Source organism: Urtica dioica, chromosome 2 (genome assembly GCF_054948205.1).
Source record: "Urtica dioica subsp. dioica isolate 48M chromosome 2, U.dioica_male_clone48M_v1_H2, whole genome shotgun sequence".
NCBI lineage: Eukaryota > Viridiplantae > Streptophyta > Magnoliopsida > Rosales > Urticaceae > Urtica > Urtica dioica.
The window spans coordinates 47,657,912-47,672,127 of NC_142757.1; the positions used below are offsets into that span (position 1 = coordinate 47,657,912).

The 14,216-nt window shown below is 35.8% G+C and overlaps 2 protein-coding genes across 3 annotated transcripts; one reads left to right on the top strand and one right to left on the bottom strand.

Moving 5' to 3' along the window:
* The first annotated feature begins 1,561 nt into the window (after nucleotides 1-1,561).
* On the top strand, nucleotides 1,562-8,833 carry BRX (DZC (Disease resistance/zinc finger/chromosome condensation-like region) domain containing protein). The gene is made up of 7 exons (XM_089606857.1): nucleotides 1,562-1,957; nucleotides 2,234-2,378; nucleotides 3,660-3,806; nucleotides 6,625-6,995; nucleotides 7,102-7,231; nucleotides 7,619-8,013; nucleotides 8,323-8,833. The coding sequence occupies exons 3-7, from the start codon at nucleotides 3,693-3,695 to the stop codon at nucleotides 8,399-8,401; spliced, it is 1,089 nt and encodes a 362-aa protein (XP_089462983.1). The 5' UTR covers nucleotides 1,562-1,957; nucleotides 2,234-2,378; nucleotides 3,660-3,692; the 3' UTR covers nucleotides 8,402-8,833.
* A 1,343-nt stretch (nucleotides 8,834-10,176) lies between these two features.
* LOC149405125 (cyclin-dependent kinase F-4-like) lies at nucleotides 10,177-14,216 on the bottom strand. Of its 2 annotated transcripts, XM_089606859.1 has the most exons (16): nucleotides 13,630-14,216; nucleotides 13,452-13,530; nucleotides 13,109-13,177; nucleotides 12,919-13,008; nucleotides 12,695-12,833; nucleotides 12,415-12,517; nucleotides 12,276-12,328; nucleotides 12,093-12,159; nucleotides 11,810-11,918; nucleotides 11,651-11,716; nucleotides 11,483-11,551; nucleotides 11,321-11,384; nucleotides 11,112-11,228; nucleotides 10,935-10,966; nucleotides 10,729-10,816; nucleotides 10,177-10,638 (listed from the first exon to the last, which is right to left on the bottom strand). In XM_089606859.1, the coding sequence occupies exons 1-16, from the start codon at nucleotides 13,635-13,637 to the stop codon at nucleotides 10,424-10,426; spliced, it is 1,368 nt and encodes a 455-aa protein (XP_089462985.1). In that variant the 5' UTR covers nucleotides 13,638-14,216; the 3' UTR covers nucleotides 10,177-10,423. The 2 variants fall into 2 exon arrangements, with proteins under 2 accessions (XP_089462985.1, XP_089462984.1); XM_089606858.1 differs by having other exon boundaries at nucleotides 10,177-10,816.

Genomic DNA, 14,216 nt, shown 5'->3' on the forward strand with positions numbered 1-14,216 from the left:
TTTTAAGAAACTTCGTAACCGTTGACTTTAACTTAGAGCTCTAAATTATATGAGTAGATGTACTCACTTACCACTGGAGCTACTACACTTTGTCCAAGATATGTATAAAAAAATAATGCATAAAAAAATTAAAGTTTCTAAAATTTTAAATTTAGATTAATTTTTCAGGAAACATCACTAATTATCTAAAAATAAAATATTAATATAAATTATTTATATATGAAATTTATAAAAATTTCAAATGAAATTGATGGCAAGACATTATTTGAATATGACTTAAAATTAAATTTTTAGATAATGCGACGTTTTAGTGAAATTCTATGATCATAACACCGTTAGAGCTTAAATGAAAAACGATTGTCATTTTATATTTATGATTTTTCATAATTAACTCTTTTGTTTCTAATCATTGTTAGTTTTTATTTGAGTCTCCAAAGACCATAATATTTGTAATATAATGTTTGATTCAATTTACTTATAAAAGTTCATCGGGAAACATTGCGCTATATTTTTTTAAATTTCTATACTTGGGGTTATAATTTTAGTTAAGTATCGCACTTGAATAATTTAAAGTACCATATATAAATAACTTATAGCTAGATCACAAATGATGTACTTAAAACGAAACTGTCAAAATAAATACAAAACACTTATTGTGTTGTGTATCGAGCAGCAACTTCATTTGAACTCAATACGGAGTACTTAACCCGTGGAACTTTAAACTCCCATCGATAGCTTAAATCTTCGCGTTTAGTGCCTGAAGCAACATCATCCCTTCTTCCACGACGAGAGGTTCCACACATGATTCTAAATTTGAGCACTTACTTCTCACTAATTTCACACATATTTTGATGATATTTTTGCTCCATTGAAAGAGAGCTCGATAAACAAAGATTTTGATAATATTTGTGGTGATTGAATCTTCGCCCTCTCTCAACAAATCACTCAAACAAAGGTATTTTTAAGTGTGTGTGTATATATATATATATAAATATATATATATATATATAGAAGAATTCTTCTCACAAATATTAAGTCATAGAGGGTAGGATAGTTTTATTTACTTCTGTAAAATACACAAATGCAAATGCATATCACGCTCTCACGTTGATTTGGATGATTTTATAATCTAACTTGAAGAAGTATAGAGTAATTTTACACATGTATATTAGCAACAATTTTAGACAAATATGAAGGGACTATCTCACTCACAACATAATGTTGCATATCTGCCCAAAATAACAAAATAAAGAACCACACAACATTCCAAACTCAACATCTCGTGCATGTGTCTAAATTTTAATTTTTTTTTTTTTTAAAAGTCGTGTTTATTTATCACGACGAATCAAACCACGCCACGTACGCAACTTCCCACACACGTAAGAGATCCCATTAAACTACATCACCTAGACAATGTGGACCCGCATGTCCTCTCTGCTCATGACCAAACTCTCTCGCTTCCTCTTCTCCGTCAAATATAACGCCACAAATCTAACGCCGTCAAACGGACCTTTATCTTTGTTATATAAATACCTTCCCTCTTCACTCTCTCTGTCTTCTCTCTCGAATTCATTTCTTTCCCTTTTTCTTTCCTCAATTCCTTTATTTGTCTTCTTTGGCTTCACAACGTCATTCGAATCAAACCCTCAGCTTCGAATTCGAAACTCTCTCTCTCTCATATATATTAATATACATACACATTTATGCTATGTATCAATCGTTGATGTTTCGGATTTGACTTTCGCTCGATTGATGCGAAATCTAAGGAACTCCATTTTTGTAGTGGAGATTTTGGGTTTCTGATTGGGCCGAAACAAGAATTCCATAGAGCGCGAAGGTTTCGTTCAATTTCATGGAATTCATTGCGCGGATTGATTGAGCTTGTCATTTTTGTTGATCAATCGCCTAGCTACGTATATATATTTATATACATGCTGGAAAAAAATCTCTGCCTAAGGTAATCAGTTTAGGTCGAGAGTCTTTTTTTTTTTTTTTTTTTCTTCTTCTTCTTCACTATATTCGCAACCAAACAGAGCCTAAGCTTTCACTCCTTTTTGTTTGTTTGTTTATTTCGTTTGCGTTTCCGGTGAATGGATTTGAGTTGTTTACCATACTCTATTTTAGAAACATTTCTAATACTTTGAAAGTATATTACACAGTTTGATAGTCCTTTTTTTGTTTTTGTTTTTTCTGAAAATGAATTTTATGTATGGATGTGTGTGTGTATTTGCAGAGTAAAGCTTAGAGCAAAGAAACAAAATCGGAGAGAGTGATAATAGTAGAAGAGGCAGTTTTGTCACTGAGCGTGGGTGGTTCGTTCGCCGAGGGCAGAACGGGAAATATTGGAAAAGAATTATCAATTTCACAGTTGGATTTGGGTAAGTCGTTTTCAAATCATAATGTTCCAATTAAATTTCATCATCAATTGCATGTTTTCATTATTATTATTATTATTTTTTATATATAATTCGTGTTCCTTCTTGCTATCCCAAAATATGAACCCGGATTATTATATGATTTGTTTATATTTTTTTTAACTTTTATTTATTTTGGGGATTGAAAACAAAGAAAGCAAAAGAAGCTAAAGAGGTAATTGGTTGGTTTTTTCAATGTGTATGTCAGAATCTTCGGCTCGTACAGGATTTTAATTTTTCTTTAAATGCCTTTTTCCACACATTATACATATATTTGTGTACATATTTGCATTAAAGTGGAGATATATAACTCATATGAGTTGCTCCATGAAAATTTAAGACCAACTTTTAAATATAGCGACCACGTTGGCTTTGGGTTTTGTTGCTTCGTTGATCAATAATTGACTCATTATTTTTCTATTTTCTTTCTTCAGTCTTACTCTGATCCCGAGCTCGCTTTTCTTTTCTTTTCTGTTTTTTCTCTATGGACCCATTTGTTTCGATGGACAATGAAAGGAGATGGAATAATAAGAACCAAAGAATGAAATAAATAATTTTTTTCTTTCTTTTTAAAATTCCCTAAACTCGTGTTGCTTTTTGTCTCCCTCTAGTTCTCACTCTCAACAAACGCATTCTATTAATTCCATTAGCCCTAACCAAATGACTAAATAATTATTTTGTGTTTATATTTTGTCGTTCCTTCATCATTAGATTTGGTTACAAAATTTGCTATTTTATTCATTTTAATATTGGTGAAGTGCTTGTCCCATGAAACACCATAGTATCCGGAGAATGTTCCAAATTCTCATTCCAAAATGGTCCAAAATTATCTCCCACGAGATTCCCTCCTCAAATGGTTATTTTAGTCTTTTCAGAAATTCCATCTTGGACAAATATTGCTTTCTCGGAAAGATAAAAATTGTACAGCATCGCCCCAAGCCCCACTAAAATCTAATTTTATAATCTCATCAAATATCCTTGATGCTGTTTGATTATGTATCTATAATAATAATAATAAATAATAACTAAAAATCATGATATATTCAACATATAAAACTTTTAGTCCATTCTAAAACCTTTTCTTTATGCTTTATTACATTTAATTCCGACCCAAGTTATCTCAAAATAGTGAAATAGTATTTTGATAAACAAGCTATTTTAATAATAATAGTAATAATAAATATGTATAATTATGTTTTCACACACATCTTAAATTGATTGAGTGGGATGACGTGGAAAGTGCAGGGGTATAAACGTAAAAGAGAAGGTGCAGTGAAAATGTTTACATGCATAGCATGTACGAAACAAGGAGACGATGATGAAAATGAAGGCGGAGCGCGTGGCAGTGGAACGCCAAGTACAAAAGAAGCCGTCAAAAGCCTGACGGCGCAGGTTTGTAATCCTACACCCTCACTCTTTCTCTCTAGCTTTGTCTCTCTGTCCTCTTTGCTTCGCCCGCAGGCCACAACGCTTTGCTTTTTTATTTATAATATTATCGGTTCTTCTTTTTGTTTTATTTTTTTCTGTCAAAACTCAAAACCAAACAAGATCACAGGTCGATTACGGGGTCTGATTTTGTGGGGGCCAACTTTCGCATCTTTTACGTACAGTACTAAAAAAAATCATAATATATATTTTGAGGAATAAAAATAACTTTTTAATCTTATATAATTTTTTTTTAACGGAAATCTTAAATAATTCATGTTACTTGCGACGGCCTGAACTCTGAAGCTATGTAATTTGTATCCATTCCTGTTTTAGCATATTGGCAATATTTGCATGTGATGTGACATTCTAATTCCACTACGATCATTCCTCCTATTGTTTTAATATTTTAAGATAGTCTTTAAAAATGTATGTATTAATGTATACATATATTTTTTTAAAAAATATAGCATTGAGAAAGATATAATCATTGATTTGATAAACTTTTTTTTTTAAATGTCCTTGTCTTGGCATAAAAGAGGTAATTTATTTGCTCCCACTGGAGTCTGGGTAGTATCGAAACTAGCATCGACCCTATGAAAGAAAAATATGATTAATTATAGCACACAAGTTGGCCTTTATAACTCCTTATTAGAATTTAGAAATTGAAAAATAAAATCAATTTTTATTGTCTGAAAAAATATTAGCGATGACCATGTCAATGTGAAGTCTTTGTCAGGCTTTTTTCTTTTATTTTGCTTATTGTCTGCCTTTTTTGTTTTCCATAAATGTATTAAGTTTAAATCTCTCTCTCTCTATATATATATATGTATATATATATATATATATATTTCTGGCTGAATTAAATGTTGTAATTAATTAGGGACCCGTCTTTAGTGTGCCATATACAGGTAGTAAAAGGCTAGAACGCCGAAAAATGTGTATAATTTACTGTACTAGATTAGGTTTAGCCTCTATATATATAGGTGTCCTTGAATATTACCCGTCAATGAGAGAGCAAAAGAAATAAAATCCACTTGGGAATAATAAATTAAAATTTGATTTATCGAAATAATGAAGGGAATGAGGCCCTACTACGCTAGGAAACTGGCGTGCCGGTTGTGCTTCAAAATCAAAACCCAACTACTATTTAGCAATAATTTCAGCTTGAAAAAATAAAGTAGCAATTACTTCTCAGGTACACATAAATAAATACAATCAAAATTTTCATACGCGTGATATTTGACCTAGTAGTGCTATGATCTGTAGACTTTCTTGTGTATTAAATGTTTCTTTTTAGTCCTTTGAAATTAGTTCTCCTAAATTTGCGTTATTTCTTATTTGTGATTATTCTTCACCGTAATTTGGAAGAAGAAACTCCAAATTCAAGCTTTCAATATTTCTCAGACATATACGTATAAATTGTGGAATATGAAAATAAACATACGGTCGGTATACATATAGTGTCATAGTTGTGGATGACATGGCCTGAACATACTTTTGCACGATTAGTGTAGTAGTGCTGTGTGGGACTTGAAAAAAAAGACAAGTCGTTTTACTAGAAAAAGAAGACAGCCGTGTAAGTAAATATATGTCCTTTTGTGCGACCCACCATTGAATTCTTGTCCTTTCCCTTATTTTATCGTCTATAAATTACATTGTTGACAGGCTACTAATAAAAGTATGGTTAAGAGTTAGAGAACCCATATTTTTTTTTTCTTTATTTAGTTCTTGAGGAATATATCTCTGAACTGTGTAACGTAAAAACAGGACAAATATTCAGCCGCTGCTTTATTTTCGATTTTTTAATCATCTTGTTAGATTCTCAGCTTTTACTTGTCGTTTTTGTTTCTTTCTTTTTAGCCCAACCAAAAATCTTCTCAGACTTTTGCTTCCTTTGAGCAAGACAAGTCCGTCTCCTCTGGTGTTTTTTTTTTTCTGTAGCATCGCTGAACCTCGCTTGAAAACCTTTTATTTTCCCTGTTTCTCATCATCAGTTAAAAAAATAATAATACAAAATTAACACTTTCTCTCAATAGCCTATTCAATTTCACACACGAACACACATTTCATAATACGGGTGTGGGAAAGTTTTGACCGTGATTCATTCATAGCTGAAAACAATTGAACACTCGACAATCAATAAATAATACAATACCTGTTATAGCGCAACATGCATGTGATTGTCCATGTTAGTGTGTTACTTGAGTCCTTTAATTAGACAAGATACAACATGCGCATGATTTAACCATGCAAGTAGTAGGACTTAGTGGACACTATGTCCCATATATTTTGTACATATATATACTAGTAATTTTTTTGTTTGTTTTGAATATGGTTGCCAAAAATTTAAAGTTTTTAACTATAAAGGAATTGCACCACACGTGTGACATTGTATTTGGTGTTGTAGTAAAGCATGGTCACATCACATGCATATACTTGTTACGCTCAAGGCCGGTTCAAGACAAAATAAAAAAAAAAAAAGCTTTTTTAAACATATATCAGAAAAGAAATTACGTATAATAGCTTATTTAAAAAAAAATAAAAAATAAAAATTTGATGTCTTTTTCTGGAACTTTTTTCCATAAAAAATTTGGGGTCTTGAACCGTCGCAGTAAGTGGCTTAAGAAATGCATTGCAAATTAAGGACATTGACATTAAAAGTCTCTGGTGCTTACAAGTAGTAGTACATATGTATATACTACTAGTATTTGATTTGAACAATAAAGGATGACAAGTATATAGTGTAACATTGTTTTTGGTTTTGTAATGAAATGCATTGCAGATTAAGGACATGGCAATGAAAGTGTCTGGTGCTTACAAGCAGTGCAAGCCATGCACGAGCTCGACGAGCTACCGAAAGGGGCAGAGGCCGTACCCGGACTTCGACACGGCCTCGGAAGGAGCTCCGTACCCTTACATCGGGAGCTCGAGCTCCACCCCGGCCTGGGACTTCACGAGCTCGAGCCGCCGCAACCCGGGGCCCACCAGGTTCGCCGCCGCCGGAGACCAGACTCCGAGGGGAGTGTCGTGCGACGTGGTCTTGGACGACGACGACGAGCCCAAGGAGTGGATGGCTCAGGTCGAGCCCGGGGTCCACATCACTTTCGTCTCCCTCCCCAACGGTGGAAATGATCTCAAACGAATTCGCTTCAGGTATGTATTTTTGTTTTTTGTTTTTTTTTTCCTCAGGTTTGTTTATACGTGTGGCACGTCTGATATATATTGTACGGTGTTTTTTTTTTTTTTGGTGTTTTCGAAGCCGTGAGATGTTTGACAAATGGCAAGCTCAGAGATGGTGGGGTGAGAATTACGACCGGATCATGGAGCTCTATAACGTTCAGAGATTCAACAGGCAGGCTCTCCAGACTCCTTCCAGGTCTGAGGATGAGGTAATAATCATATTTATATAAATAAATAAAAAATCTCAATGCCTTAGTTTATGTCATAACCACAATTAGCTGTAATCATGTCTGTATCATAAGGTTTGGAAAAAAAATAATAAATAAAAAAAGAATCAACAATGTTGGAGACAGAGTCTTATTAACCAGCTTTTGTGGTCTCTGACCGAGTCTTGTGATTTTAGCTTTGTGGACTCTAATACTCTGAATTTTCCAAGCGAAGTGATAGTTCACTTTGTCTTTCTTTTATAATCTGATAATAGAGCCTAACAATGTAAAATAAAAATTCACACCCTGGTGTCTCTAGGTGTTTTTTTTTTCTTCTCATTGTGAGGAAGTGATATATGTAAATGTTGTTACGCGAAATCCATTTGGCAGCATCGAGACTCGACGTACTCGAAGATGGGATCGTCGATGGAGAGCCCGATGGGTTGGACGCCGAGAAGCCATTACAAACCCTCCTCCTCCTTCAACAACAGACAGCATTTCCCGCCGGACCCTTTCGACCACCACGGCGGAGCCAACAACCACAACCACCATAGCTACAACGGCGGCGCTGCAGGGCCCAGCGGTGGGGCCCACAGGGGCGAGACGTCGTCTCTCGAGGCGTCGCGGACGACGACCTCGTCGCGAGACGACGCGTCGGTGTCGGTGTCGGTGAGCAACGCCAGCGACTTGGAGTCGGAGTGGGTGGAACAGGACGAGCCGGGGGTGTATATCACCATCAGACAGCTCGCCGACGGGACCCGAGAGCTCAGGCGTGTTCGTTTCAGGTACGAAAAAAAAGGGTCTTTTTTAGTTATGTAGATTTGACTTATAGCTTTTTGTATAATAGTCAATTTTTTGTAAAATTTTTGTAAATAGCCACCTCAATTTATTTACGGTAGTCAACAAGACAAAAAAAAAAAACCCAAAATAAGCGGTGGTTATTTTCAAAAAACTTATAAAAGGTTGGTTATCTAGCAATTGTTACACTTATTTGGCTAATTTTTTGAAAAAAGAAAGAAATCTAGTGAATTCATTTTGATGGCTTATTATTATCAGTGTGCTTGACTTGACTGTGTTTTGTTTCTCTGCAACAGCCGGGAAAAGTTCGGGGAAGTTCACGCCAAGTTGTGGTGGGAAGCCAACAGGGAAAGAATACAAGCTCAATACCTTTAAATTTTTTTATTTTTATTTTTTATTTAATTTGATTTTCATATCACAAAGCCAAGACTTGTTGAGGATATTAATGAAGAAGAATCGGAGCTACGGTGAAGTGAAATTCCATCTAACAACACAAGTCAGGGTTTTTTTTTTTTTTTTTTTTTTTGGTTAGTCATTATGTGAGAATGAGATGATGGCCTATGAGTTCAATTTTTTATTTTTTTTTCCCTTTTCTATAGGGCCTTCTTGTGTCCTGTTTTTGTTTTAATTGATAACCTCATTCGATATATTACTACGTAGTTTTAAAAAAATTACTGAAATTCTTTTTCCTCCATTGCCTTTTTAGCAAATGGATCAGCCCCTAAAAGGATATAAGACTATGGTTTGGAATGACAAACATGAAGCATTTTTATCTATGCTGTTGTAACATTACTTTCTTTTTCTTCCGTCAGTGGACGAAAAACAACTATGGAAATACGTAATGATTCTGCTTTTACAGATGGAAACTACACATTTTTTTTTAATTAAAAAAACCTTGCAAACATGGTTGTAAAGAAAAATAAATAGTCATCGAATGATTCAAACATGGTAATTTTAGCCCGAAAGCTGAAAATTACCATATGATAAAACTCCGAGAAACCATAAAAAAAAATAAAAAATAAAAAACAAATAAAAAACTTGAGAACGAGTTATATTTTGAGGTTGGAAATAGGAGATATGAGTTGCAACTCTAAAGAATCAGATTTACCCTTCCAAAAAGGATCAAGTATTTACTAGACTCGAAGCATCCGAAAAACTCTACTCTCTATAATGTGATCCGGAAGAGAAATATAAAGTAGACACAGACACGGATTAATCAATACATTATAAAGTCATTTGGTAGAGAAAACATTTCAAGACAGAATTTGTACCCGAGCAGAGCGTCGTCCAAGAAAAAGCACCGCGAACGGATGGCAGGGACATTAGAGGAATCAACTTCAACCAAATAAAAGCATAGAGTATTTCATCCTTTTCTTCAATCCCGTACGCACCCCCTCTCGGACAATGCAGTCCCTTAATTTACTATAATGCCCCCGTTTCCGAAGAGAAACGATGGTCATATCTCGGGCCGGGTCAGTCGAATTTACAATACGCATACGAGGCGTGATCAGGCACAGGGAACCATTCGTTCCTCTTCGGGTCGTAGAGCTCGAAATTCTTCTTCTGGTCGATCTTATCCTTCATTATTGAGATGGAAAATACGCGGATCAACTACCTAGACAATATTATTTTCTCAAAGTGTAGACTCCACAACAATGTATTTAGCCATTATGTAAACCTCAAAGAGCTATAGTAAAATAAAGGTCACAAAATTCAGTTATACATTGAAGCTACTTCCAAAACTTATTTTCTTCAAATCAAAGTGCTTGCAAGAGTCATCGCTTTATCCCTTAATAAAGTGAACAATTACCGAGAGAGAATTTTATTACCACCGTTGGAGCACTTGACTAGAATTTTTCGTACATGTGCATTTGAATTACAGGGGTAAAAAAAAACCCTGGAGAAAATAGTCGATAAAAAAAGAAATATAGCTATAATTGATTTATTCCTGTTCGTAAAAAAAAATGTTGATTTATTCCTTTTCATTCGTTTTCCCAATCACAAGTTCAGTTTTTCTAAAACTTTCAATTAATTTCCATTGTCCTTCAAGTTCTCAAATTTCCAGTTTCCATCTTGAATAAGCACACAAGCTTCGAACATTTTATCATCTTATTACAAATAGTTGCCTAAAAAGTTGACACGTCCCCAACAAAGCAAGGCAAAGATGTCATCATATCATTATTTAAAATATAAACAATCCCAAACACAAATAAATGACAAGAAACATTGTTAAGGTAGTCTTCTTTATTCTTTATGTAAACAAAAGAAAGGTTAAAAAAAAAACAGAGACAATCCTGCACAGGTATTCTGACATGCATAAGTGCATAACCTCACAAAGGAGAGAGAGAGAGAGAGAGAGAGAGAGAGAGAGAGAAGTTCTTGGTAAAAAAAAACAGCTTAGCCAGCGACTTTACGGCTCAGTGCTCGGCCGGCGAGCGGCCTCAGATAGGTGCCGGTCTCCCCAATCCACTGCCCTCCCGCTTTCATCGGAGCCGCCGGCCGGAGCTTCGTCGCCGGCGGCTTTCGAGGCCCGATCGACATGTTTTGGAGCTTCTCGGCCATGTCAGAGGTTTCCCGAGCCGGTCTCACAGATGACCTGTTCGGTGGCGGGACTATCGGCCAATCAACAGAGTGGCGCAGGTTAGTTACGGCGGGGCGGTTTCCGTGCGATTGCAGAGGAGAGCGAGTAAGAGAGCACTCACTTGGATTGGTCTTCGCCGGAGGAGGCCGATATCGTTGTTGAGTTGTTGCCGAGGGAGACTTGTAGACCTTGTCAATTTTTCTCACGTCCTATTGGATAGTTTAACAAAGCAGACCGTGAATGAGATAGCATAGAACGAAAGACTTGTGATTTATTATTATTGTTATTAAATAACAAAAAAAAAAAAATCGAGTGTGATCTTCTCACCTGGCTAGCCAACTCCAGTTTCCGCTGCACACCTGCAATGATTACGAGAATTTATTAAGGGGGAAATGTGGATCGATGATAATATCCCAAAACATCGTGCTCGGAAAAACAAAATATTTTACAGAATGTAAACCAGAACATTCTACAGAAAAACCGAAAGTCGGGGAAAATAGGTACCAGTGTCGACAGAAGCGTGTGATTTAAGGGAAGGAAAACTACTTGCGATCTTGGAGTTGGATAAGCTCCCGGGATATTTCTTGGCGCCTTGTTGCTCAGCAACCCTAGCTGTTCTAGCTGCGAGACGAAATGAGAAGAACTCGGTTTTATTGTGTATTGTAGCTTCTCAACAAGGAGTTTTAATTCAGGGGTATATGTTATAAACAAACCTGAGGGAGGAGTAGTGGCAACAGCTGGTCTGTAGCGAAGGGACGGTGGAATGTAATAGCAACTCTGTCACATTCGAGGAGATTCCATGTTAATGGGGTTTCGGTGGAAACAAAAACAAATATAATCACTCTCTCAACGGAAATGGTATGAGAAACACTTGCCTTGAAAAAAGGATGCTGAAGAACCTCAAGAGCCGATGGCCTCTTTGACGGATCCCACGAACAAAGTCCCTACACCATTCCAAGGAAAAATAAGATGATAAAGAGAATCATCCTTGAGAGTTTTAACAAAATAAAAAACAATTTCATCATTAAAAAAAATGTACATACCGCAATAAGACTAACTGCGTCATTGCTAGCTGATGGAATCAGCGCAGATAGTTTGACCCCTGGAAACTATTATGTAAGAAACACCAAAAAAGTCAGTTTCCATATTCAAATGAAGCAAAACAATTCTTGGACACAAAACAACTTGAAAGTTAGGCTAACCTGAGGGAACTGGTAGTGAATATCACTTGCAAGTTGAAGCCCATCAGCCCATGAACCGACAGTTGGACTGCCTATAACACTGCAGATTTTGTAGATCTGGTCTGCTTCACTGCAAACATAACCATTGCATAAAGTTACAAAAAGGAATTTTCGAATACCCTGCCACTATATCAATTATTTATCAAGTTCAAACCATAAAATATTTACGAGAATAGAAGTTCGTAGAATACAGACCAACAATTGCGCTGATAATATATAAGTAAAATTGTATATCTGACGTTACCTAGCACCAGGAAATAGAGGACGAAGAGTAAACAACTCGGCCATGATAGCTCCCATTGCCCACATGTCTGAAAGAGAAACAGGTGATTCATGTAAAATTAGATATTTATCTTAAGAAACAAATCATCTGAAGGGGAAAAAGAACATTCTTATTCAAGGCAGTGTAAATATCATCTGTGCTCACCAACTTTAGAACTATACAGGCATGATTGAAGTAGCACTTCAGGGGCTCGATACCTGGAAGATAAACGCAGTAACATGTGTTATGACCCAAACACAAACAAGCAACCAATCAAACTAGAGATACTAAACATATCACTTACCACCGTGTTGAGACATACTCCGTGTACGGCGGCGAAGAATTAACTTCGCGAGCCAGGCCAAAATCAGCAATTTTGATCAGATCTTTTGTAACCAACAAATTTTCTGCGAGAAATAAACCAGTATAGAGGTCAAAATTTGTACCAAATAGTTTTAATATTTGGAAGAAAAAGACACATTGGCACAGAATTTCTCATCATACTTTAGAATGCCCCATAAGTTCCAATCAAAAGTTTATTTCAACCAGAAATATAGCTCCAATCATTTGTGAGATAAAATTACCAGGCTTTAGATCCCGATGAAAATATCCAGACTGGTGCATGTATGCAAGTCCTTGAAAAACTTGAAAACACCAATTTCTGACTTCAGATTCTAAGAAAAGTTTTGGCCTGTCTTTCATGAGCTGGTAAAGATTGAACTCCTGAAATTTGTACGGCATCATAACAGGGATTCAATTAAATTGAACTAATACCAGCAACTTAATAATTGAGTAAGGAGCCACTCACCATGTACTCAAACACAAAGAATAATATATCATTTTCTCTGATGACTTCCTTAAGCTTGACAATATTTGGGTGATTCATTTTACGCAATGACTGTCATTCAAGAAAAATAAAACAGAGAAAAAACCGAGTTTATTTATCATGTACCAACGACAGGCAAAAAGTAATCAGTCAATTATTAATATTACGTTACCTTGACCTCTCTCAAATTCACGCACTCTTCCCAAGAGAAGTACTTCTTCTTCATTTTTTTAATGGCAACCTGAAAACGAGGCATGAAATACTTAGAAAAAGCAAACAAAGTTTCCAAACAAAAGTACCCAAATTCTATTGAACTACATAAAGCTGTCCCCCTAAATTTCTTTCGTCCTTGAACCAATGAGTAACCAGACTGAATCAAACTATTTTTTCTTGACCAGACATTAAGTGAACATCGGCAAGTAAAAAATATTTTGGCCAGCAGTTATCTACTTCAATTGCTATGCAATAAAACAGATAAAACCCCTTTGAAATCGGAAGTACATTTAAACACCTACCACTTCACCGGTTTTCTTGTTGATAGCTCTCCAAACACTTCCAAATGTACCATCACCCACCTCCTTTATTAACTTGTACCTAAGAGTTAGAGGAAAAAATGGTAAGTGACGAAAATAAAAAATAAAAATAAAAAGCTCTTTATTCCAAATCACAGACTACTGCAAGTTTCCAACTCACCTCTCCATTTTTCGAGAATACAGAGCAGCTCTTTGTTTATTCAAGAGAAGTATATAACTCAGTAGAGATGAATGGCATTTATCTTCAATGGATGGTCCTTCAAACGCTCAGATAAAATATACACAACCGCCTTGCTGGGATAGCTGAATCCACCATTAATTTTCCGAGGCAAAATGCATGAGCACTAAACCAGAGATTTTCTGATGGACGGGCTGCACAGCCTTATTTATAACGAAACCAACGGCTAGAATATAAAGAGATGGCATTGACTGTGAGTCTAGGCAAAAACTGCTGAACATATTGATATTTTGAAGAAGACGAAGAAGAATCACAAAAGCTCGATCCAGGCAACGAGGTAGATCTCTGAGCTCAAACCACCGTTGCCCAACGCTTCGATAAAATCCTCCTTACCAGCAATGTCATCAATATCTATGAATAAAATGGTGCAGAATCTTCAGTTCACTGCTATCTCGTCACGCTAGACCGTACCCCGCAGAAGCAACAATGGAATAATAACTAGAAACTACACAGTATCCAGAGATTCCAAAGTAGAAATCTCCTACTGAATGCAGCGTCTTCAAGAGCAG